The sequence below is a fragment of the Castanea sativa genome, chromosome 8 (assembly GCF_040712315.1).
Source record: "Castanea sativa cultivar Marrone di Chiusa Pesio chromosome 8, ASM4071231v1".
NCBI lineage: Eukaryota > Viridiplantae > Streptophyta > Magnoliopsida > Fagales > Fagaceae > Castanea > Castanea sativa.
The window spans coordinates 33,232,245-33,259,423 of record NC_134020.1 but is presented as its reverse complement, the minus strand read 5'-3'; the positions used below and the strand labels follow the sequence as shown (position 1 = coordinate 33,259,423).

The window sequence follows — 27,179 nt, the reverse complement described above, 5'->3', positions numbered from 1 at the left end:
CTCATTTTTCACCACTTAATTCTCAAATTTGTGGGCTCCACCTTAAGGATGCTTTTTTGGTTCAATTTTTTATCTCAATTCTTATGACTCATTACTCAAAAAATGAGTTAGAGTCATTAAAACTTAAAACAACTTTTAAGAATTTTAAAAAATTGAAAATTAAGGTTTTTGTAGTTTGAAATGAAATTTTTGTAATTTTTTGAAATAAGTATGAGTGAAAAAGTGTGTGAAAAAATATGTAACATTGTTTAATATGTTAATGTGAATTTGAACTTAGAAACCGAAGAAGCCTGAGTTATGGAATGGGAGATAAGATATGGGTTGAGGACTTGTGAGTGATGAGTCAGGGGTGATAGGAAGAGCAAACAGGCTCTAAGGGAGCTGACAAGAAAGTAGTGGAGCTGACAGGAGCATAACTTTTTAGCTGTCGTTTGGTTGGTACGACGTGGAATTGATTTGGGGGTAGAATGGTCAATCTAATCAGTAGAAAGTGAAGAAAAGATAAAACTATCCAAAAAGCAAGTTACACGTAAGATAAAAGAGGATTAGAAAGTAACACCAGACTTGGTCAAAAAACCACCTCAAAAAAGACTTGGTTAAAAAAATAAAAATAAAATAAAACTCTCTATGTAACCCAAAAGAGATTCTACTGTTATCTGAATCTCTCTTTCTCTTCAATACCAATCATGGCTGCCTCTGTTACTAGCAACAGCAGGCTGTCAATGGCCATGGAGAGAACCGGCCAATGGTATTCAATCTCTCTATAAATAGATAAACAAAGATTATTATGTACTGATCTCTCTCTCTCTCTCAATTACTAACCAAAACAAGCAAATGTTCGCAGGGTTTTCTCTCAAGAAATTCCTACAGATGTTGTAGTTGAAGTTGGTGAAGCAAAGTTTTCTCTTCATAAGGTCTGAAAACCCTTCTCTCTCTCTCTCTCTCTTTTCTGATAGAGAATTATTGATTTGAGGTTGTTAATTGTGTACGTGGTGGTGGCAGTTTATGCTAGTGGCTAAGAGCAACTACATAAGAAAACTGATAATGGAGTCAAAAGAACCTGAATTAACGAGGATCAATCTCTCAGAAATTCCCGGAGGCCCTGAGATCTTTGAGAAAGCAGCCAAGTTCTGTTACAGTGTCAACTTCGAAATCACAGTCCACAACGTTGCAGCTCTTCGTTGCGCTGCAGAGTACCTACAAATGAACGATAAATACTGCGACAACAACCTCGCTGGCCGCACCGAAGACTTCCTCTCGCAGGTCGCCTTTGCGAGCCTCTCCGGCGCCATTGTTGTCTTCAAATCTTGCGAGGATCTTCTCCCCTTGGCCGAAAACCTCAAAATTGTCCAAAGATGCATCGACTTTATCAGTGCTAAGGTACAAAACTAATCGATCCGTAACGTTTTTTTTTTATTAACGAGATTATCCACAACACTTCGAGCACCTAACTATATATATTTGTGTTAAATTAGGCGTGTAATGAGGCGAACTTTCCTAGTCGATCACCGCCGAATTGGTGGACAGAGGAGCTATCAATCTTAGACATCAAGTTCTTCGGAAACATCATCAACGCAATGAAACAACGTGGAGCGAAATCGTTAACTCTAGCGAGCGCTCTGATAACATACACAGAGAGATCACTACGAGATCTAGTTCGAGACCACTCTGGAAATGGAACGAAGACCTCGGATCCAAGCAACCCTAAGCTCAGAATCCAACAACGTGAGCTTCTGAACTCAATAGTATCTCTCTTACCCTCCGAAAAAGCAGCTTTCCCTATCCACTTCCTCTGCTGCCTCCTCCGATCTGCGATTTTCCTCAGAGCTTCGAGCAGTTGCAAGAGCGAGCTCGAGAAGCGGATCTCAGCGATTCTGGAACATGTGACCGTTGATGACCTTCTGGTTTTGTCGTTTACCTACGACGGAGAGAGACTGTTTGACTTAGATAGCGTTAGGAAAATCGTCTCTGGTTTTGTAGAGAAAGAGAAAACTATGGCAGTGTTTAGCGTCGGCGATTTCAGAGACACGTGTTCGAGTTCGATGCACAGGGTGGCTAAGACCGTCGACGCATATCTAGGCGAAATCGCAACCTACGGTGAACTCAGTATCTCCAAGTTCAACGGCATCGCTAATCTCGTACCCAAAGGAGCTAGAAAAGTCGACGATGATCTTTATCGTGCGGTCGATATTTATCTAAAGGTAATCGCAGTTAATTTATTTAAGTCAATTTAATCCCTATCTATGCTCAAAAAAAAAAAATAATAATAATAATCCCTGTCAAATTAAGTGACTATTTTTTTTAGAATGAGTATTATTAAGAAACAGATGCCAAATTAGCTTGTAAAACAATTGAGTCTTGCCGTGAGACATCTTCCATCCATGTAAGAGAAATTGTGATACGACCTCATGTCTAGCAACCTTATGAGTTTAGAAAATATCCATTTCTACGAATATGAAAAAAACTAATATTATGAAAGTACTCTGCAAAAATTCTTAACATCCCGAATGAAGAGGCGGAAAGAGGCTACTGTGGGAGAGGACTCCTTAGCGCATTTATATTTTACAAACTTCCAAAACGACATCGTTATCTTTGTCGGTGCTTGGGTCTACACTCCATTTATCTAAATTGATGGCTTAACTTTTGCAGGCGCATCCAGACCTGGACGAGATAGAGCGAGAGAAAGTGTGTAGCGTGATGGACCCGCTGAAGCTATCCTACGAAGCCAGAGTCCACGCCTCGCAGAACAAGCGGTTGCCTGTGCAGACAGTTCTCCATGCATTATACTACGATCAGCTGAAGCTCAGGAGTGGCGTGGAGGAAAGTAATAACAGGACGCCAGATAATGCGATAACAACGAGGAACCAATTGCAGGCTGACGTTTCACTGATCAAAGAGAACGAGGCCTTGCGTACAGAGCTGTTGAAGATGAAGATGTACATTTCGGACATGCAGGTGAACAAGAACAATAATAATGTTCAAGTTCAAGGGACATCATCATCTACTTCTGCTACCAAGGTTAATGGGTCCAGTACCAAAAGAACGTTCTTCTCCTCGGTTTCTAAGAAGCTGGGAAAGTTGAATCCATTCAAGAGTGGGTCTAAGGACACGTCTAATATTGAAGATGCAGTGGATATTACTAAGCCTAGGAGGAGAAGATTCTCCATCTCTTAGTTGCATCGTTTTACTTGTAGATGCTCCCTCTGTACTTTGGGGTTGGGGGAGGATCTACTAAACTTGTGTAATATGGTTTCCTTTCTTCCCCTGAACTTTTTGTTTTTTTTTTTTAATTATTTGCACTTATTTTTTTTCTTTTTAATTTTTATTCGTGGCTTGATGTATTTGTGTAGTTAAATAATACAAACAATTGAATTAGTTTGATATGCTTAGAGCATTATCATAAGATGTGTCAAATGCCAAATATTTGGTATTTGACACACCAAACACTAATATTCATATCTCATGAGATGTTCCAAATCTCAAATTTTTTTGCAACATGCATAATTATGTTGCAAAATATTTTATCATTATTTTATTTCTTCTCTCTCTCTCTCTCTCTCTCTCTCTCTTCCCTCTCCTCCAAGCTACCTCACAAGCTGCTTAAGATCACTCTCTAGTCCTCGCCAATCCTCTCCGCTAATCTCACCAAGCCGCCGCCGATCTCACCAAGTAGCAAACCTCACCAAGTTGCCGCCTAGCCATGACCCATGACCCATGACCCACGAACCTGACCACCAACACAGCCACACCAACCCATCCCAACCGCCACAAGCCGACCCACCACATCCACAGCAACCCATGGCCTGATCACCACACCACACCACAGTCGCCACATCGCCGAGCTTGCTGTGCCATCCACCACGTCATCGGAACCTCCCACCATCGGATCTGTCTCAATCGGCTTGCAGTGGTAGGTTTTGCTTTTGGGTTTGTTTGATTTGGGATGAGTTTTGAGGTTTGTGAATGTGATGAGTTGTGGGTTAGTTGTGGTAGTGGTACTGTGGTTATGGCAGCAATTTGGTGGTTGTGGTGGTGATTATTGGGTGATTGTGGTGGTTATTTTTTGGATTGTTGTGGATTTTTTTTCTTGGTTGTGGTTTTTTTTTTTTTTTTTTTTAATTATAAGGTTGTGTTGGTGGATGTGGGTTTGTGCCGGTGGTGGCTGTCGGTGTTGTTGCGGCAGTGGTAGTTGTGCCGTTGTTGTTGATGATGAAGAGGAATTAATATATTATTTTAATGTGTTGTAAATATTATTTTAATGTATAGAATTGAAGAATAAACATGTGATGAATGAGATATTGTAAAATGATGATGTAAAATAATAAAGTAGACTTTTGGTGTGTCAAAATGACGCTTTTTATAGAAGAGTTAATGGTAATGCTCTTACAATTTCTTTGCTGAGCTGAAAATGGATCAAATCAACGTGAGTGGACACTTCTTCTAGTTCAACTCTTAAGAGCATTCACAATAAATTTCTCAAAAATATAGCTTTTAGCAACTTAAAAATTTACTTTATCTATTTTAATAACTTACTTTACAATACACCCAACATCAAAGACTCTATTTTAATATACAACACATTAAAATAATATAAACAATTTCTACCAACAAACACTGTTCCATAACCTCAACACACCCACAAATAGCCACACCCACAGCCTATATATCACTTACCCACAGCCACAGAACATCCATGCCCATAACCAAACAACCATAATCCACAGCAAGCCACCAACCACAGCTCTCTCCTAATAAAATTACTTTAAAAACCCAGAAAAATTCTCAGCAAAATACAATTCCCATACACCTTTCATCTTCAACCTCAAGCTAAAAGCCAAAAATCCTCTGTAAACATGGCAATCAGAATTCACAACCACCACGACAATCGGAACCCACTAGAACAGCAAACACAACCCAAGACCACCAACGTGACCCACCATCCACAACCAAGATCACCATAAGCAAAAGCAAAAGAGAATCTATGGCTTTCTTTGGGAGTGTTGAGCTCCTTGCTATAAGCTCCTACTCCATTTCCCTTTCCGATTTGATTGAACTTGGTGTGCAACGAATGGATTGACATGGTGACAACAACGAAGACAAAAAACCCAATCTAGCCACCATCCATGAGTAACGACTAGCAAGATGAGAGGGAGAAAGAGGCGTTGGGTGAGAGGGTTTAGTTTCAGTTGAGACTTGAGAGGAAGAAGGGGAGGTGTTGGGCCTTGGGTGTGGGTTACCGAGGTAGGAACGAGAAATAATATTTTTTTAATGGAGAAGAGAGAGGTAATGTAATAAATTAATATTATTTATATATAACTCTCAGCTACCGCCAGCTGCCAAAGATTGCAACTCCAGCTTACTATAGTTAAGTGTTAAAAATTAGCATTAGCATCTGAGGATCTATTTTACATCCTCAAAACTTATTATATCTATTTCACCATCTCATTTTACAACTTACCCCACATCTCAGTTTCTATTTTTACATACAACTAATTAAAATAATATAAACTACAACATTAAATAATATAACCAATTCTCTTTCCTCTTTTCCTTTATCTCTCTCCAGTAAACCCACACAACCATCTTCCGCCATCAGCCACAAACACCAATTCTTCATCAGAATCACCACCAAAATTACCAATAAAAAAATTGCCCCAAAAAACACACACAACCACCGAATCACCCACCACCAACGCCCAAACACCAGCCACCAAACCACAAAATCACCACCAAAGAATGACCACCCACAACCTAACCCAAGTACCCAACACCCACCACTGAACCAACACACAACCAAGCAATTGCTTCATCATGACCAATCCACCACAAACCCACATTTTGCCTAACCTACATCAAAACCCAACCCACCATCGTGAACAACCACCAAAACCCATATCAAAATCTACCCCACCATCGTGAACAACAACCAAAACCCACGACTCATGACTGAGAGCAAAACCCACCCCACCATCGTGAACAACCACCAAAACCCACAAGCAAAGAGAGCAAACCAACGATTGAGAGCAAAACCCACGCCTGAGACTGAAAGCAAACCTACGGTGGCAAACCCACAGCGAGCAAAAAACAGGCCCACAACGGCAAACCTAGAAACAATCCGGCCACCACTTTGTCCACCACTTAGACATCGATCGATTTCGTCCAATCCAATTTTGGCTAAGCCTAACTAGCCACCACTCCCAACCCACCTACCCAAAATCAAAACCCACCCACCACCACATATACCCTAACAACAGTAAAAAAAAAAAAAAAAAAAAGCAAGCTAAAGAAGAAAAAGCGCCAATCTTACCTGTAGCCCAATTTGATGCAGGTTGAAAGGTGAAAGAGGCAAGAAATGGAGGTAGAGTGGTGAAGAGGAAAGAAAAGAGAGAGCAGTGAGAGGGACACGAAGTCAGAGATAAGGAGAGAAGACAAAAAAAGTGAGAAAAAAAAATAATAATAATAATAAAATCTAAGCATCTGCTACAGTAAGAGCACTAGCATTGGGGAGTGTAAAAGCTCCCCAGTTGCTATTTTAGCCATTGAACCCATAAAAATGTGCTTTAACTGGGTTGCTATCTCGAAAACAATTTGCAACCCAACTACAGTGAGGTTGTAATTGGTTTAATATTTTTTATTTCTCTCCCAAGCCCACACTCACTTTTCTCCTCCCCCCTCTCTCTCTCTCCCTCTCTTTTTCTCTCATCTCTTCCTCTCTCCCCACTCTTTGTTTTGTTCTCTCCTTTCTCTATCTCAGCCCATCTCTCTTAGATCAGCGTGGAGGGTGTGGGTTTGTGGTGGACATCGGCGTTAGGTTGTGGAATTGAAGAATCGGTGAATCGATGGTTGGGTTATGGGAATCAGTGGCTGGGTTATGGGAATCAGTGACTTGGCAGTGGCTGGTGGCTTTGGATCGGCCTTTGCAGGGTCCGGTTGTGGGTTGTCGGTGGTCGTGGTGGGTGTGGGGGCTTTGGATGTGGGTTTATTTGGGTCTGTGTTTGTGGGATTGGGCTTCGAGTTGGTTTTTTTTTTTTTGGTTTGTGGGTATGGATTTGGCAACAGTTGTGGTGGTGATGTTGTTTGATTTTAGGTGGTGGTGGTGGCTGATGTGCCGTACTGTGGTAGCTTAGTTTTTTTTTTTTTTACTATGAGATTGATTTTTGGACTAATTGTGGTTGTGATTGTGGTGGCAGTGGAGGTTGGTTTCGGTTGTGGTGGAGGGTGGGTGTGGTGGTTGGCTATATTTGTGGTTGGGGTGTGGCGTTTGTAGTTGTGGGTGGAGAAAAAGAGACCAGAGGAAAGAGAGAGAGAGGATTACTTTTTATTTTATTTAATTAAGTAGTTTATATTATTTTATTGGGTTGTATGCAAAAATAAAAATTAAGATGTAAGGTGAGTTGTAAAATAGATTGGTAAAATAGATAAAGTGGTGTTTGGTGATGCAAAATAGACACTTTTTTTGCATCCTTTATTTTGCATTATCGGATGCTAGTGCTCTAAGGTTGGATTTATATAACCTTACTATAAATGGGTTGCAAATTTTTTAGAAAAAACAACCCAGTTAGAGCTTGTTTTTATTTCTTTGGTGAGTAAAATAACAACTTGGGGGGTTAGTGCTCTTAGTATGACAAATTTAATGTTGAGAGTATTTTTAGTGTATTGGTGCTAAACTAGCTTTTTAAATATTTTACCTACTTTAATGTGAATGCTCTAACTAAACTAAGAATTAATAACAAGAATAACATCAAACACTTCCGATGCATCTTCCCAAATCTCGATGAGAACATAAAGAACCTCTCTTTCCTAGCCAGTTTCAATGTCATTCGCACTGCTTGTAAATTTATACATTATTAAATACCATGTCCTTCCTACCTTTCACAACACATCAAACAGTACCTTTCACCGCACATTAATTATTTCATCACAAGTCGATCTACATTTAGATATATTAATTCTCTAACCACCACTCCCCTTTGATGCGGTGATCACTCTATAAGTATAAATATTTGTGTGGTGTGGGGGGCAAGAGCCTGAGTTCAAGTCTATAAGAGGGAGACTCACACACATATACACTTAGATTAGGCTAGAGTAGAAATTCTATCTTGTATTAAAAAAGAAAAAAATTCTCTACCTAAATCCACTTGAATTTGGTCTCATTTAAGCTCCCACATTTAAAAGTATTCGCGGTGCAGTTTTAGACTACATTTAGCACTGCACCGTATTTTAATAAATTGGTTACCGTGCAATGTGGTGTGGTGCGATGCGATGCAATTTGATCAGTTTTCATATATATATATATATATATATATATTAAATATATTACAAATATATACTAAATATATTTAATATATGCTAAATCTATTAAATATATATTTACTACATGTTATACATATATATATTACATCTAAAATAAAAATTATATATTAGTAGGTGTAGTGCAATTTTAATATATAATATATACTTAATTAGTTGAAAATGCATAGTTCAGGTGCAGTATGATTTTGTGCGGTTTTTTAACATTGAATCGCAAAGTTTTTTTTTGTGAGCGATTTTGGTCAGTTTAGGTGCGGTTCGAGTGATTTCATGTACAGTCCTACTCACGTTAAACCAAATCCAACCCTCATGGCCATGGGATATATAAAATAAAATCCATCTCTATTTCCATTCAACACATATCACAGGCTCCATCTTCTAATTTAATATGTTGCAGACTTGCAATTATACTTGTCAGAGGCAACACACCAGAAGCAATTCACTGTAAAAAGCATTTTCAAACCCTCGTGTAGTTTTCTTCTCAGGAAAAGAAAAAAAAAAAAAACTTCTCCATGTAGTTTACATTTCCATAATTTACATTTATTCTTTGATGTTCTACCTAATTTATAGGTCGATTACACTATGAATCAACCTGATATCGCTTTGGGATCCAAGGTATAGGAATTTTTGAGATAGACCTTACTAGCTACTACAATTGGTTGTTCTTCAAACTCTAAGATTTAGGCCTTGGTTTAGAACACTGCATCCATGGGACCCAAGGATCTTGCCACTTATCAATGTATTGGTTATTTGGTAGAATTGTTGTCACACCTTGTGAAAGTGATCAGTGAATAAAATTTGGTGGTTCTATGTGAAAAGTGAAAGTGATTGTATACCGCTAACCTTTTACCATTTTAACAGATTGTGATAAATGTTGCGTTAGTAAAACTGTAACAAATAACATATTGCTTTCTCAATTTCTGCATCTTCTCGTTCCTCTAAATCCAAGACATGGATTTATGCCTATTATAGTATTATCTTTAAATTAACTCTAGCCCAATCATAATTAGCAGATAACACTTTCACACACATTTTATCAGGTCTAATAATCATTAGCTTACCTTAGCAGGAAGAGCATCATTCACATTTTTTTTCAAGTGTTTGAAGCCTAGACCGCCAAGTTTTGGATGGACTGTGTAATGCTTTCCAATTTTTCAATGTCATATACCTTGTTGAACTCATTTGCAAACTTTCTTAGGAACTTCAAAGATAGACATTGACTACACAGGTAGAGCTTGAGCTACATATCTAGTTAGAGGAGTTTTCCTTGCCCATGACAAGCATATTATGTTTTAGGTACTAAGTCTTGCTTCAAGTTTTCCATTTAGAAAAGCAAAGTCGCATGATTTTCACCTAGTGAGAAATAGCAAGTAACACAAGTATTTAGGGGCGTAGCCAGGAATTTTTACAAGGGGGCCGATTTGAAGTATTGATATAAAAAACATAAATCACAAGTCTATTGAATATGAAATTTCAATTTTGATATATCTTAAACATTAATGAACATACAAAAACTGTCTAGTTCACTATAAACATATACAAAAATATCCACACAAAAAAAATATATATATTTCACATCAAAATCATGTCTGACGATGATTTTTCATAGAATAGAATTCATCCATAATCATTTCCATGGTGAAATTTTCGGCAATTTCCTTTTCTATATAAATTATCATATTATCTGTCAAAAGTTCATCCTCCATTCTATTGCGAAGTCTTGTTTTTAATAGTTTCATAGTTGAAAAAGCTCATTCTGTAGTTGCTGTAGAAACTGGAAGAGTCAACACAAGACGAATCAGTCTATCAATTAAATGATAGAATTTAGACTTCCCTGAAATTTCTAATCCCCTACATAGCTCAGATATTGTACCCATATTTTGAAAATCTGGATGCTTTGTCACATCAAGCTCATAATGTTGCAATTGATGCTTCAAATGACAAATTTCCTGCTCAGTGAAATCTTGAGGATAATAATTTTCAGCCAAATTGCAAATATCACTAATTTTGAATGATCTAAAAGCATCCTTAGGATTTAATGCTAAACTAAGAGTGAGAAGATCTGTTGTAAGCTCACAAAATCTACTATTTAATTCTTGCAATTGAAAATCTATTACAACTGTAAATATGTCAATTCTTAAATAATGTTCTATTGTTGTCAAAGCTTCATCTTGATGACGGTATTTACCTCGAGCTTTAGTGTAATGAGCATTTAAATCAGGAATATCAATTTCATGTTGTCCACAAAATGATGTAACACTAGCAAGTAAAGGCTCTCATCCATCATCTCTCAACTTTTGAATACGTGATTTTGTAGTTGAAACTAAATGCATGACATTTAAAAGATCCTGAGAATGCTGTTGCAAAGCTTGACAAAAAACATTAGTAATTTTCATAATCTTTTTCATCATATGCAAAATTAAAAAAAAAATTCAAATGATATTAATACCTGATAAGCTCACTCGGCATCACCATGTTGTTTATAATTAGCCCATTCCTCAGAGATAGTATTGATAACTTTGCAAGTTGCATCAAACATTTTTATCAAACTACAAATAGATTGAAAATGAGATCCCCAACGTGTATCTCCAGCCCATTGCAAAGTACCAATTTGGTTTGCTCCTCTTCTAGTCTTAATTTCATTAGAAGAAATCATATACTCAATTTATTCCCCATGAGCATATTGCAATTCATCAATATGCTTACTAGAACCAACGACAATATTGATAATATTAGTCAAATGATCAAATAATTGATGAACATCTTTTACTTCTCTAGATGCTGTAACTAAAGCCAATTGCAACGTATGAGCCATACAATGTACATAATAAACATATGGACATTCTTTAAGAAATAGAGCTTGTAATCCATTCCATTCACCACACATATTATTAGCTTCATCATACCCTTGACTTCGAATATTCTCAATGTGAAGGTCGTAACGAGAAAAGACAGCACATATTTCCTTCTTTAGGGTTAATGCAGTAGTATCTCTAACATGCACAACATGAAAGAAACGCTCTTTAATGAAACCATTTTTATCAACAAACCTTAAAATAATGGTCATTTGCTCTCTTTTCGACTCATCCCGGGCTTCATCAACGAGAATGCAAAATTTTGCATTCCCAATTTCTTCACGAATAGCCTTTCGCACATTACTAGCAAGAATATGCAAAATCTCCTTTTGAATTATGGGTGATGTATATTTGGCATTTTGTAGGGCATTTTCCAAGACAACACTAGCTACTTTGTCATTGAAAGTTGATGTGAATTTTATCCAATTCAATAAAAAGTACCTCTATTTTTTGAATCAAGGCTTTCGTAATGACCTCTAAAAGCACAAACTTGGAATGCTAGTCATCGAGCACGCTCTATTGAGGTTTTGAGTCACAACCGATTATTCTCTAATTCTTTTGATGTTTGTTTCTCAATTAGCTTGTCAATATGTCGTGAACAATTCTTTAAATGCTCGCAACATTTCATAGCAATTTTATGTGGGAAGTTTGGATCTTTCCCTACATGACGAATTAAAAGACAATTCATTCCATCATTCACTTTTTTCCAATTATTAAAACCTATTGAAATGAATGCATCTGATCCGGGACAACCTATTGGTTTCTTACTAAAAAGGTAGTAAGGTAGACAATATATCACATCCATTGAAGGTGAGTATTCCAACCAATCCCTATGTGAATTTGAATCAAACTATGAAGGTTGAAATCGACGACGAGGAGTATCATTGTTGTATAGATAGTCTATATTTTTAGGTTGATATGGATCTTCTTTGAGATAAGCTCGTTGGATTTCATCTTGTTTGTTGATAGGGAATTCAAATATTTGTTTACGTGATCCTGGATCACGATCTATCTTTTCAGATTGAATTCTTGAACATTGGAGGGGTGTTCATTAGGCATTGAAATATTAACATTTGTTTCTACAGCCACAGGTGTCCTAATTTCTGAATTGCTAACATCTTTATTCTTAAAAAAAACATCAATTGTTTTTCATTTGCTCATAATTCTTTTAGCTTTAAGAATATGACTCAAAAATTAACCTGAAAAAGAACTTTAAAAAATAAAATTTTATTTTGAATTTTTTACTTAGTTATATGGATGTTATTCATACTCAAGATAAAAAAAATTCCACTATAATTTAAACAATCAACCCATTTTTAATACAACTTTAATTAATAATAACCCCTCAAATAAAAACAAAAATTAAACACACAAGTATTGGTACACAACATAAACCAAACAATTTAACAATACCCACAATATCAATTAAAGAGAAGAAAACTCACCACTAGTTACAGCTTATACTAATATAAATTGTAAACAGACTTGCTTTCCTTCAATGAAGTCGAAATCGATGTATCAATCAACTCATGTGCATCTTCCAAATTATTCACCATAGCCTACATCAACAAAATTAAGCAAAAAAATCACAACTTTAACCAAATTTCCATATGAAAATCACATTTTTTTCACAGTAAAAACTAAAAAAGCCAATTGGGTCTCAATCATTTTTTTTTGCCTGATAGCAACTGATGTGCATTTTCCAATTATTCACCACATCCTACAATAACAAAATTAAGCAAAAAAATCACAACTTTAACCAAATTTCCATATGAAAATCACATTTTTTTCACAGTAAAAACTAAAAAACCCAATGGGTCTCAATCATTTTTTTTTTACCTGATAGCAAGTGACAGTCTGAAAACACCGAACTCACCAGGCAGTCACCGAACTCACTAAGATTTTTTATTTTTATTTTTTTCGAACTGTGAGGACAAAGGATTAATGCTGAGTTTTGGGGGCTGGTAGGCAGCGGAGTGGGAAGAGATCAAGTGAAAGTCAGAAAGTGTATCAAAGAAGGCAAAAAAAAAAAAAAAAAAAAAATAAGAAGTCAAGGGAATAAAGGGATTCTGTGGGTCAGTGGGTGGGTTTTTTGAGATGGAGAGAAAGTGAAATTTTGTTGTTAGTGTTTGGACAATTGGACTTGAGTATTTAAATGTAAGTGAGCCAGCTTTTATTTTATTTTATTTGGAGTACACATAAGGCCTAAAACTCCAGATGGGGCCTGGGAGAACAGTGGATATATGGGTTATAGGGGGGCTGGATGTCCAACATTGGGGGGGCCCAATTATTTTTTATACATACTCTAATGGATTTTATTTATTTATTTATTTATTTGCAAGGGCCACGCCCCCCCCCCCAAGCCATTACGCGGCTTCGCCCCTGAAGTACTTTGATTCCAAGGATGTTTTCCTACAGCTCCATTTAGCATGTATATTGTTTACAATTAGACTAACATTCTTTGATACAAAAATACTCAACTAAGATTGATTCACTTCCTGCCCACACCAAGAATAACGCTTATTCATAGACTTAGCCACACACTCAATCTCCTTGTATAACTACAAGACAACATGAAGCCATTAGATGATTTATTGTTAGGACAGTTCTTGACATCATAACACCTTTCCACTATGTATGGAGGAGAGGGAGTAGATAGAGGGTAAGGGTAAGGATATCTATTCCCCTTCCCTCTACTCAATTTTTAATTAAAATTTCAATTTAGATGTGATTCTTGATTAAGCAATCGCATGGTCAAATTTTAGAAAATAAAATTTTAAAAAATTATATGTAAATTAGGTTTGCATATAAACTATCCCATTCTTTTACATTATGGGCCCTATTTTGTAATTGCCTTGGGAGCTCTCTCCACTCACCCAGCCCATGTCCTTAAGGCAAAGAGGTACCAGAGGGTAGATGGTTTGGGCCTTGGGCCTTCATCTTCTTCTCAATAATTAAAAAAAAAAAAAGTACATAGAAGGAAAGTGTAGGGATTAGGGGTGTGCACGATTCTGTCGATATGGTTATTGCTTAAATTTGTAATTGCACCATAGGGATCGGTTACCTCGTCTCCATCTTTGATCATCATTGTTAGAGTTCGGTTCTTCAACCTTCATTCGTACAATTTTTGGGCATTAGGGCAGCTCAAGTGGTTGGTTTTTCTAACCCAAATACTCAAAGATTGAAACCTACACATTCACAGCCATAGATTGAAACCCACATACCCACAAATCAAAACCCACATGTTCACAACCATAGATTGAAAACTCACATCCACAAATCTCAAAGAGAAAATCAAAAGTTCAAAAGAGCTAGCTAGTACATTGACAATTTGATCAATACCTAGGTAAAAAGAGCTGATTCAAGGAGATTGGAGAGACAACCAGATTTCAATAGAGAAATGGCAGCAGGTGGCGACTAGTATTAGGGTTTGTGAGAGAGAGAGAGAGAGAGAGATAAATAGTTTGGTCAACACCTAAATGACCAAGTCGATTACTATATTTAAAAAAATATGGACCCTAAGGGCCAAAGCCGAAGCCCAAGCCCAAGCCTAAGCCCAACCCAAATCTCAAGTAGAGAAAAATGGTGCAATTTGATTTCAACGGTCAAACCCAAGCCTAACCCAAACTAAGTAGAGAAAATTAAGCTTATAGTCCAAAAAACAAAACCCAAACAAGCCCATGAATATTAAAACCCTAGCCTCAGTCCACACCCCTCTCTTATATTCCATTCTTATCTCACCACTTAGCTCTAAGTTACAAAACTCGGTATGTCTCATTCTTTCTAACTCTTTGTACATGTTTTTCCAACTCTCTCTCTCTCTCTCTCTCTCTCTCTCTCTCTCTCTCTCTCTCTCTCTCTATATATATATATATATATATATACACACACACACATACATACATACATACAATTATATCTCGGTGCAGATTTGGTTAGCATCGGAATACACCATCCAGCTCCAATGGGAGTACCACACTGGCATCGAAATCATCTATCTTCTCTGATTGCCGACTTTAGTTCAGTCAGTCGGCTTGTGGAGTGATGCAACTTAGTCAGTTTCAGGGTAGAGGATCAGTGCAGTTCGGTGCTTGCTCACCCCTAGTTGGGATATGTATTCCCCTTGTCATTAAAATGTCAATTTAGATGTGATTCTTGATTAAGTGATCACATGATCAAAATATTAGAAGATTAATTTTAAAAATTATAAGTAAATTAGGTTTGCAAATAGACTAGCTCATGCTTTTACATTATGGGCCATATTTTGTAATTTCTTGGGTACGTATCTCCAATCTCCTAGCCCATGTCCATAAGGCATAGAGGGTAGATGGTTCAGACCTTGGACCTTCCTCTTCTTCTTAAATTGGGAAAAATGTTAGTCAAAATATACTCTCAGTTTCGGCCTTTTGTTATGCAATGTTCAACAATAAAATTTGGCCCTTAATGACACATCAATCCTCCACTTACACTTCACTGCTCTATCACATTTCTCAAACCCAACTGACTTGCTAAGGCTATATATATGAAAGCCTTGTTGTAAAGGGATATATAACTATTCAATAGAAAAACTATTATTTGCATCTTTTGGCAATAGCAAAAAGTGGATCACCACTTGAAATATATATTAGATGCATACTCTCAGTTTTCCTAGGAAAAAAAAATAGGAATTTTCTTTTATAATATAATAATAAAAATAAATTCCATTAATATACCCTGAGTTTTGGGCTAATGCCAACCAAGTTCAAAATTTTTAAAAACTGGCCAATTTGATCCCTAACTGTTTATGGACTAAGTTAGCTTTAAGACCCAAATTGACCAATTTTAAAAAGTCTTAAACTCGATTAGTATTAACTCAAACTTCAGGCATGTTAGTGAAATTCACCCAAATAGTAATAATATTACTAATAATAATAGTAATAGAATTTAATACGGTTCTCCCATCCAAAAAAAAAAAAAAAAACCTTAAGATGGTGCCTTTAGAAAATTAAAAAGCTTTCGCCTTAAACGACACCGCATGGAACACATCTTTAACCAATATAATATATATACTCCTTCAGCTTCATGATTTCTTGCCTCTCACTCCATTCTCTTTTCTTCTTTTCTTTCTCTTCTCTTCTCTCTCGAAAACTACCAGACTCCCCTACCAGTAATGGCTGCTTCAGCCCTAGTAATGGACCCAAAGCCAACCCCAGAGCTACCACCATCGGTTCCTTCCACAAGATCCGACCTGCAAAGCAACTTCGCCGACCAAACCTCCGACGACGACGACCTCTACGGCCGACTCAAAGCGCTGCAGAGACAAATCGAATTCATCGACATACAGGAGGAGTACGTGAAGGACGAGCAGAAGAATCTGAAGCGAGAGTTGCTGCGAGCTCAGGAAGAGGTGAAGCGGATCCAATCGGTGCCGCTCGTGATTGGACAGTTCATGGAGATGGTCGATCAGAACAACGGCATCGTCGGGTCAACCACCGGGTCCAATTACTACGTTCGGATCCTTAGCACCATCAACCGCGAGCTGTTGAAGCCTTCGGCTTCGGTTGCTTTGCACCGTCACTCTAATGCCCTCGTCGATGTGTTGCCGCCCGAAGCCGATTCCAGTATCTCGCTCCTCAGCCAGTCTGAGAAGCCTGATGTTACCTATAATGTATGATACTTCTCCAATTGATTCTAAATTTTTGTGCTTTTTTTTTTTGTTTTTTTAGTTTTTTACTCTGCGCGATTTGGTTTTAGGGTTTGTTATTTTTCGACATTCAATAGAATTTAGGGTTTGTTAATTTGATGCTTCTAATAGGGACATTGAATGCATTTTAGTGTCGGTGTGGTGCTGCTAGAATTTAGGGTTTTGTTGAAGAATCAATTTTGCTTAGGGATGCTACAAAATTTACTACATAATAGAATTTAGGGTTAATTTGATTTAGGGGGTTTGTTAATTTGATGCTTCTAATAGGGACAATGAATGCATTATAGTGTGGGTGTGGTCCTGTTGGGATTTAGGGTTTTGATGAAGAAGCGATTTTGAAGTTTAATTTTTTTTGTTTATGAGTGATGTGAAGGATACTACTACATACGACTTATAAACTGACTTGTCATCCATTACAAAAAAAGTAATTCAAACGTGCATTTATTATGTCGTTTAAGTGTTTACGTGGCGCCAATCATATTCTTGCCTGTCACATAAATTTGTAAGTTTTTTGTAGTGTAGTAAAATTTATAGTAGCTTTAGCATTTTTCTTTTGTTATTTTTTAGTTTGGTAACTAGCTGTGAAAGGACTAAGTGATATAATTTGGCAATCCAGCCATGTAATGTCCTTTTCCAAGGAATTTGATATGCTTATATCAATCCTTGTATGAAGGAAGAGTTATTCCAAAGTAAAGATAAGTTAAAAATAGTAGTGTGTTCAGCATGTGTTAAAACTTGAAAATAGAAGTCCATACAACAAAAATTGCCCTCATCCATCCTCCCTCCCCCAAAGCCAAAAAAAAAAAAAACTCTCTTAAGCATTATGATTGAAATTTAAAGGCTATTATGGCATTACTTTGTTGCAATTTATTATGTAGTGTTGGATAAGCTAATTTTGCAGTTTGTTTCGCTTATTTAACTGGGTACAACTTTTTAAATCCCAAATTTGTTAGATTGCCATCTTTTTTTTGATGAATAATAAAGATATATATCGAAGAACACTACCTTATGCACAAAAACATAGGGCAGAGAGAAAAATACAAAGGGAAAAGAAAGAGAAAAAAGAAAAAAGAAAGGAAAAGATACTAAATACATAGGAGAGAGCTAAGGAACATAGGGAGAGAATCACTAGAGGTGAGTCCCCAAGCCCTAGACCAGTCAAACAGAGAACCACTGAAAGAAGCCAAAAGCTGGTCATCTAAACTTTCCATGTCCTCAAAAGTCCTCCTTCGCTCCCTCCAAAGACACCACATCAAGCATAAAGGAGCTAAATTCCAAATGCTAGACAAATGTTTTCCAGGCCAATTCCACCAACCAAATAGAATATCCGCAACTGATCTTGGCAAGACCCAAGAAAACCCAAAAGATCTAAACACTAAACTCCACAACCGAAAAGTCTTACCACAATGTAGTAACAAATGATCCACCGTCTCCCCATTACTACGGCACATGATACACCAGTCTACAATATGATCCGCAACCGATCTTGCCATCTTATCTCTACATCACCATACCATTACATATATGTTTGTTTTTATAGGAATTTAACATTGGCGTGCTTGTCCACTCCTAATTTAATGTTTGTATCAGGATATTGGAGGGTGTGACATTCAGAAGCAGGAAATTCGTGAGGCTGTAGAGCTGCCCCTGACTCACCATGAGCTATACAAACAAATTGGTATAGATCCTCCTCGTGGTGTTTTGCTTTATGGTCCCCCTGGAACTGGCAAAACTATGCTTGCCAAGGCTGTTGCTAATCATACAACTGCTGCCTTCATTAGAGTTGTGGGCTCTGAATTTGTTCAGAAGTATCTTGGAGAGGTATGCGTTGACATTGTTTGCCATACAAATTAGTTTGTGTGCCCTAATTTCGTAGACATATTTCACTGCATTAAATTTTGACGTCTCATTCATGATATATATATCTTATCATGTGAAGTAGCTTGCATGATCAAATATCTCACTTCATCATTTCTTGTAGCACATGTTTTGTAAATGTGCTGATATCTTTTTTTGGGCCTGTGCGATGGTGTTTTCTAAATTCTGATGTCCTGAATAGTGAATACTTTGGGAAAAGCAAGTGGTTTTAGTGATATAAAAGGTTCATCTGTTGAGTGTTTTGTTGTTGCAATAACTTGGCCTTTGAGTGATACCATTGTTTCTTTTTTCTCCTCATTTTAGGGCCCACGTATGGTACGTGACGTTTTTCGCCTGGCTAAAGAGAATGCTCCTGCAATCATCTTCATCGATGAGGTTGATGCTATTGCTACAGCTAGGTTTGATGCTCAAACTGGAGCTGATAGAGAAGTTCAGCGTATTCTCATGGAGCTCCTGAATCAGGTATGAATTTGAGAGAGAGATTGGTTGAATTGACGCTTACATAAGTTCTGCAGGGAATTCATGTGCATATCATTGACTTGGGTTTGGAGAGGACTTGCCTTTAGATGGCTTAAATTTATGCTAATGTGCTCTAGCTCAAATGGCTTGTCCTCCACCTATAATTAAGGGATGGAGGTTGCCCCCACCAGGGGTGCCTTAGCAGTAAGGGAGAGTGCTTGGACTAACTGTAAACCCAAAAGTCTCTGGCCCATACCTTGAGGGTTCCTCATCATAAAATAATAATAATAATAATAATAATAATAATAATAATAATAACACTGGGATGAAGGTTGAGGTCATTGTTTCAAGACCTAGTGCATGTATGAGTTACCAATAATAATAGAAAAAAAAAAAGACTTAACATTATGTTCTCATACTTGCGTTTCCCAATCTTGTTTGCTTCTCTTATGTTTTAATTTTATGAATTTTTGGCTGTAGATGGATGGGTTTGATCAGACAGTGAATGTTAAGGTTATCATGGCAACTAATCGAGCAGATACATTGGATCCTGCACTTCTTCGTCCTGGGAGGCTTGACCGAAAAATCGAGTTCCCTTTGCCTGATAGACGACAAAAGAGGCTTGTTTTCCAGGTAAGCCTTGTGCACATGCATTGGTGTAGTGTTTCTGAAGTCTTTTGCCATGCATAGTGCATGCTTGTTATGACTTGGTTACCATCTTATTTAGGCATAGCTTTTTAAATCCTCTTTTTTTAGGGCTCAATTTATAAAAATAAGCTATCCCAAATGATAATATAGTAATTCTTTGTTTTGCTTTGTTTTATTTTCAATTTTAGATCTTTCTCATCCCAAAAATAAAAGGCACACAGAGACATTAAAAGACCCCAAAAAAAACCCACCCTAATCTTTAATAGCAATCTGGCACCACAATTATCATTAATCAATACCGATTCTCCTATTTGTTATTCTTGGTTTTGTTGATTTTCGGCATTCTAAGCTAGTTAAAAATGTTTGAGCCGCCTTATGTTTTTGCAGGTGTGCACTGCTAAAATGAACCTCGGTGATGAGGTGGACCTGGAGGACTATGTTTCTCGGCCAGACAAAATTAGTGCTGCTGAGGTTTGTTTGTTCTCCCTTTTTCCGATTTTGCCTCAAATGTAGTGTGAATGGCTTTTATATCACTTTATGAGAACCAATTGAATTTTTTTACAAAATGAAAAGGCAATTAGATTCCAATTAGGTTTTTTTTTTTTTTTTAATGGATGATAGAAGTTTCCTTTAAGGGGAAACCAGATCATATAAGTTGCTTATGCAAGCAAGACTCAAGAAAACCAAATAAAACTACCAACCAGCGAACAGGATTTACTACTCACACATAAAACCACTAAGCCCACACATCTAGCAGTACTACCGCCACCAGATTAAAAAGCAAATCTGGATCTTAGATCAAAAAAGGATATCAGGAAGCCTCCATATGCGACACTGAGCCTTGTTCTGATTGGTGTTTTTAATATTTCTGCACCAAAACATTTTTCCCAAACAGCAAACATGACTGCTTGGATCACCTTCTCTTTAGTTGACACTGTTAAATTACCAATTGTTCCAAAAGCTTAAGCTATTGGAATATGGTAAATTTAATCATTTAACCATACAATTCTAACACTCTCTCACGTGTGGGCCGAAACTTCCTTTTCATAGGTGAGGCTCAACATGTGGGAATTTAAATGGGAGGTAGAGTGGAGGAGACAAGGATCGAACTTAGGATTTGATACTTTGATACCATATTAAATTTCCGATTTTCTCAAAAGCTTAAAATATTGAGATATGATAAATTTAATCATTTAACCACATAATTTTAACAGACACCGTACCTCCATGAACTCTCTAATTTCTCTCAATCCATCTTTGATATGTAACACCAGACCCGGCAAGCTTGCATAGGATCCGTTGCAGACTTTTCTCTTTTTGCTTTCTTTATCACCCAAGCCAATTCAAAGTTGTATCCCCAATTGTTCTCTACATCAGACATTTTCTCTGCAAGGCATCCTACATCAGATTCTAAATGAATGCTTGGTTCAATCTTGCCCCTACACGGGGAATATAGCAGATCACCCTGATAACCCCAAGCTGCAAGTATGTATCTGGCTGGATAATCTGCTTTGGATAGTAAACCAATGCACAAAGCCTGATTAGTAATTGTTCTAGGAAACCACACTACTCAAAAGATTTACTTGCTAAATAATGTATGATTCAGTAACTAGAATTGTCCAGCAATGGACCATCTGTATGCCATTGGTCATGCCACAGGCATCCCCTATGTTAGCAAATAGAGAATCTTGATGTAGTGGCATCGGTACTTTCCTCAAATGGAGTCTCTTCCTTCAGCCCCAAGAGCTGTCAGATGGACAGAGATCTTCCAAAAGGATTTTCCCTTCAGTAGATAAGAGCAAACCCATATGAACCCTGATCTAGCATAAAGTTTCAATTTAAATCTCATCATAGCGACCCTTTTCCACTCCCCTGCTTTGCATAAACCTAATCCACCCACTTTTTAGGCTCAATGACCTCAATCCAAGTTATGTTAGTAGTATTAGACATCCCATCAGCACCACAGCATAAGAGAGAATTAATTTACTGCTCCACAGCCTTGAGCACTTTCTTAGGGAGGATAAAAACATACCCTTTGGGGCATAGTTAGATGCTCAAAGAGTTTTGGGCACCCATGTTAGCCAAAAATAATAATATGATAATAACTGCTCCAATAAACCTGCAAACTAAAAGGCACATATTTTATTAGCAACCCTTTCATCAAAAGACAATTGCTTAACACACCAGGAGATGATTTTCCTAGTGATTTTCTCAACCAATGATCTGCAATCACTCACAGAAAGTTGCCCCAATACCTCTTCAAAATCTAGGATGCTAAGGAAATGAGCTTAAGTATCAGGATATAACCCCAATTTTGTAGCCAGACCAGAAAGATTTTAAACTCCTCAAGGACATAATTCACAGCTTCAATTATGAAAATTCTGTGGGGTTGCTGTTTCCTGACACAACAATAACAAGTTGTCTTGTGATGTTTTCCTAATGCGTGCTGGATGTTCACAGATTGCGGCTATTTGTCAAGAAGCAGGAATGCATGCAGTTCGCAAGAATAGGTATGTCATTCTGCCAAAGGATTTTGAGAAGGGATACAGAACGAATGTGAAGAAGCCAGATACAGACTTTGAATTTTACAAATGAGGACGAGAGATGGAAGCAAATTTGAGAGTTCAGTTGTTAAATGTTTATGACCTTGATGTGTCCCATCTTGACAGAATTCTAATTATCATCCACAACTAGTTATATGTTTTTCTGATGAACTTTGTTGAACGGTTATAGCCATGTGTTGCTAAATTGTTTGTACTTAATCGATGGCTTTCTAAAAGGCATTTTAGAGCAGTCTGTGGGGGAGGAACCAGGGTTACTCAACAATTATGCTATTGAGGCCACTCTAAAATTGAATGTATTATATCTATTTATTTTATAGTATTGCAAAATAATAATAATTAGGCTATTTAGGCAATGATTTATGCCTCCAAATCGAAAAAAAGACTCTAAAATTGAATGTATTATATCTATTTATTTTACAGTATTGCAAAATAATAATAATAATAATAATAATAATAATAATAATAATAATAATAATAATAAAAGTAAGGCCCCTCACCTAGTAAAAAAAAGAAAAAGAAAGAACTCTTCTACGGGCTAAGACATTAATAGAATGTATTGTCTATTTGTTTAATAGTGTAATTTTTTTAAAAAATTTTAGGTATAATAATTTAATGAATAAAACTATTTTTTAAAAAATTATACTCTTTTTGAATCTTGTGCATTCTATTTATGGTAGTTAAAACTGCAATTTGGATCATACGGTTTTACAAACATTTAGGATTGTAAATTTTGTAGGATTGTATTGAAGTCCCAAATTTACCATATATCAAATGAAAATTTTATATTAAAAAAAACCCACATTTAAACCTAAAAAATACCGAATATTCAAAAACTCTAAGGGTTTGTTTGGTTGGAGGAATGGAAAAGTGGGAAGGATGAAAAATTATGGGAGGATAGAAAATATTTAGTTTTCCTTCTTGTGTGTTTGGTTGAAGGGTACAAAATTCTTTTGTTTGGTTTGAGAGAAAAAAGAAGAAGATGAAAAATGTAATTTATATAAATTAATTATTATACCCTTATTACATAATATGTAAGAAATAGATTTATTTATACTTATTAAATAATATAAAATTTATCACATCATACATATAAATTTATATTATTATTTACATTATTATAAATTACCATTCAACCAATAATCAAACTTTCTTCACCTGCATGAGACATGCATGAGACGTTTCTGTGCTGATTAAACAAGGCAAAAAAATAAAAACAAAAAAGAGAAGAAAAGAAAAGAAAAGAGAACCTGACGTTGTTGATAGCTGCTGTGCTGTGAGAAGAAAGTGATAAATGAGAAGAGGCAAAAGTCATCAGGTAAAGTGAGGGTAGGTGAGAGTATTCGTGTAAATTAATAATAAGTATTTGTGTAAAATAGATTTGTGAGTACTATCTCCTTTTCATTTTCCTCTCAATTTGGGAGAATAAAAAAAGTGGGCCTAGGAGGGAAAATTTTCTCTCCTATTTTCTGTCTCTCTTATTTTCTTTTCTCAACCAGACAGTGAAAAACATCATTGTTCACCCTATTTTCCTCTTCCTATTTTCCACCCTCTCTCCCTTTTTTCCCTCCAACCAAACGGACCCTAAAGCTCAAACCTCTAATATAACACTTTCAAGAGATTCGAGGCCAAAAGCCATTTTTCGATAGTTTAGTGAGCCCCCCCTTGGCTCATCATTATATCATTTTATTTTACTTAGCTCTAAAGAACATATACATGAAGCTATGTTGACTTATGTACGTCTCATTGGCCTAACAATCAGGTATGTCACGCTATGTATCATCCCCTCTTTCTATTGAGGAGAGATAAAAAAAAAGAAAAAAATATATATATAGTGATTGTGCCATAAGAACTTATTCATTTTTACTTAATGTTATTTTCCTTTTATTTTTTTACAATTAAATTGTCACTTCACCGTAATATTTATCTTGCTTTTCGAATTCATATTGTAGTTAGCTATTTTTTATTTACTAAATTATTTTGGATTTTGAACTTGGAAAATCTTTTTCATGTATTAATAAATATTTTGGTACTTAGTTATTAATTAACCATTTATTGAACTTTTTGAATACTTCATATTAAAATTTAAATATATTTGTTGTGTTAGTAAAGATGTAGTGATGTATGCATACAAATTACATCATATTGATGCAAATCTTTGTTCCTTTTATGGATAAATTCATAATTTATGTGATTATCCAATATACAAAATTATTACTAATGTGTTTTTTGCTTTAAATATGAAAATAGGTAGTGACTAGTACTAAAAATGTGGGGTTGTCCATAGATTGGACAACTATATAGCATTAATTACACGACAATAAATGGCTTCGTAACCAATGAGCTTCAACGGTTAGAAAAGGCAATCATGAGCTAATTAAGTCTCCATATAAGCTCAAATGTATGTTACTCAAACAGCCAGGAGAGCCATAATGAGGCCCCCAATGGTCACACTCATAATAAGGCTCCTAATAGCTGCACTAAAGCTATAAATAAGCCATCAAGCACTAGAAGAAAGGTACACACACCAAAATGCACAGAATTACATTCTAATTCTCTAAGAGATATTGAGAAGCTTACTGACTTATTCATTGGAGAACCATTGACTAACATCACTATTGGAGAACCATTGACTAACATCACTTCGGTGCTTTTCTCTCTCATATTTGTAAGGAACATCACCTTGTCCAGAGCCTAGACAAGGTTTATGACTGACGACCATTTATAGCATCATCAGATAGGATTTTACGCTCTATGATCCCAATTACCTCTTATGATTTTATGTAGGATCTTGATCTTAATAACCATGATTTTATTAATACGTTTTACTATGTTTACAGTAATTTAAGAGTAAAAAATTTCAATCTTTTAAAAAGTTTACTCTTCCTTTCTCTCACTACAAAAAAATAAAATTAGAATTAATAATTTTCTGGACAAATTCACTACTTAAATATATTGGTTCAATAACTAAAATCCAACATTGTTAAGAGAGATAGTGATAATCTCAAACATAATATTTATCTTGATATATATTGTTTAGATTTATTTTTAGAATTTAAAGTTTTAAAATATGTTTATAAATAAATAAAAATAGTCTAATTAATGTATTCAATTATATAAAAATGCTAGACTTATCAAATTAATGTATTAAATTATATAAAAATGTTTAGATTTATTTTTACTCTTCCTTTTTCTAATGCATGCAATTGCTTATAAAATATTAACTAATAATACATTTTACATTTGTGTCTGCAACAAGAAGTTATCCAAAATTAAAATTGATAAAATCCTATTTAAGATCGATTATGTTACAAGAAATATTAAGTGGATTAGCAAGATTACCAATTGAAAAGGGAATTAAGGGTGCTCGAGGAACAAGGACAAAGTTAAGGAGTTTCAATACTGGAGTGGGGATATCATGGACCCGAGAAGAAAAGTCGCCCAAGGAGAGAAAGGGATGAGACAAAGGACTCTGAGGCATTCCAGGTGGAAGAGGGGTTTGATGAGAGAGAATCAGTGATAGTAGGGGAAGTTTCCATTTTGGAGTAGCTTGTTGCCTTCGCATTAAATGGTGGACAATAGCTTTATTGGCTGCATTGATGAGGAAGTGACTTGAATAGTGTAAGTCACAGCTAAGTAGATTACTTCTACCACATTCTTTAGATACAAAAAGGGACAAGTGTCATGAAGAGAGGTTTGTGAGGTAAAGATGGGAGGTTAGGATGCAAAGGGTGAAGGAGTATATAAGAAAGAGGAGGGTTTCCAGAGAAAGGGAGAAGGACCAAGAGATAAAGAAGAAACAAGAAGAGCACTGAGAAAAAGGGAGTGAATAGTAACACTTCTTATGTAAATGTGGCCTCCTCGGGCTAGCTTGTATGGAATAAGTGGTTCATCCCATTAATGATATTTGCCTTTCCTCACTTATTTTCCTCTTTGGGCGGAGTCCTCCTTTTGTTGTTTGTTTCCCTCTCTTATAAATTCATTATTTTGGGCCATTGTTAAACGGATCTAGCCACTATTTAAGTGGGCCTAGGTGACCAGTTTTTTTAGGTCCCTACAGGAATCTTAGCGGAACTTAAATTTTTAATTAGCTTAAATTAAAAAAAAAAAAGTAGTAGTAATCTTGCATCTCAAAAGGCAAGTAAAATATATTTTTAAATGAAAAAAAACTACCAAAACATAAATATTATTCAATTAATGTTTGAAAATAAGAGAAGATCCAAAATGTGTTAAGTTGGCCTTAGACTAGGCCCTATTATTGCGGATTGCAAAGTTGAGTAGGGTTTGATTTGAATCTGTTTGAAACTAAATTGAGGTACTCGACAAAAACAACTCCATTTATAATTTATAAGTTTTTAAAACTTTTTATTTTATATTTGAAATACTCTATACATATGAAAAATCTTCATGATTATATGGCCATATTTTGCATGAAAGGCATAAAATATGCCAATAACATGGTTAATATTTCATGACTTTGGGATGATCATTGTGGTATTAGTACAAAGAAATCAATTCAATTGAGGCTAAATTTGTTAAAAATACACAAATTTCAAATTGATGACTTTGCAAATAATTGAGGCTAAATTTGCTAAAAACACACAAATATCAAATTGATGGCTTTGCAAAGAATTGTTATGCAACGACCACTATTGAGATATTGGAAGAAACTAATTTTTTCAGTACAAAAAAGTAAATTATCATAAAATGACACATTTTAGATTGTATCTTTAAACAACAAAATGTGTTAAACCAATTCTAAGAAAACCTTTGACAACCTTTGAT

The 27,179-nt window shown here is 35.9% G+C and overlaps 2 protein-coding genes across 2 annotated transcripts; both read left to right on the top strand.

Moving 5' to 3' along the window:
- The first annotated feature begins 571 nt into the window (after positions 1-571).
- On the top strand, positions 572-3,484 carry LOC142607452 (root phototropism protein 2). The gene is made up of 5 exons (XM_075778957.1): positions 572-748; positions 845-914; positions 1,003-1,380; positions 1,476-2,201; positions 2,650-3,484. The coding sequence occupies exons 1-5, from the start codon at positions 687-689 to the stop codon at positions 3,172-3,174; spliced, it is 1,761 nt and encodes a 586-aa protein (XP_075635072.1). The 5' UTR covers positions 572-686; the 3' UTR covers positions 3,175-3,484.
- A 12,749-nt stretch (positions 3,485-16,233) lies between these two features.
- LOC142606601 (26S proteasome regulatory subunit 6B homolog) lies at positions 16,234-22,711 on the top strand. Its single transcript, XM_075777918.1, has 6 exons — positions 16,234-16,812; positions 18,439-18,669; positions 19,030-19,188; positions 19,666-19,818; positions 20,221-20,304; positions 22,294-22,711. Exons 1-6 carry the CDS (start codon positions 16,315-16,317, stop codon positions 22,426-22,428), a joined length of 1,260 nt encoding a protein of 419 aa, XP_075634033.1. The 5' UTR covers positions 16,234-16,314; the 3' UTR covers positions 22,429-22,711.
- The last annotated feature ends 4,468 nt before the right edge of the window (positions 22,712-27,179 follow it).

Bases quoted from the DNA above. Each gene is read 5' to 3' on its own strand.
- LOC142607452 (XM_075778957.1), top strand. From the start codon at position 687: ATGGCTGCCTCTGTTACTAGCAACAGCAGGCTGTCAATGGCCATGGAG. The intron at 915-1,002 runs GTCTGAAAACCC...TGGTGGTGGCAG, and splicing joins CAAAGTTTTCTCTTCATAAG to TTTATGCTAGTGGCTAAGAG. The intron at 2,202-2,649 runs GTAATCGCAGTT...TAACTTTTGCAG, and splicing joins CGGTCGATATTTATCTAAAG to GCGCATCCAGACCTGGACGA.
- LOC142606601 (XM_075777918.1), top strand. From the start codon at position 16,315: ATGGCTGCTTCAGCCCTAGTAATGGACCCAAAGCCAACCCCAGAGCTA. The intron at 16,813-18,438 runs GTATGATACTTC...TGTTTGTATCAG, and splicing joins AGCCTGATGTTACCTATAAT to GATATTGGAGGGTGTGACAT. The intron at 18,670-19,029 runs GTATGCGTTGAC...TCCTCATTTTAG, and splicing joins TTCAGAAGTATCTTGGAGAG to GGCCCACGTATGGTACGTGA.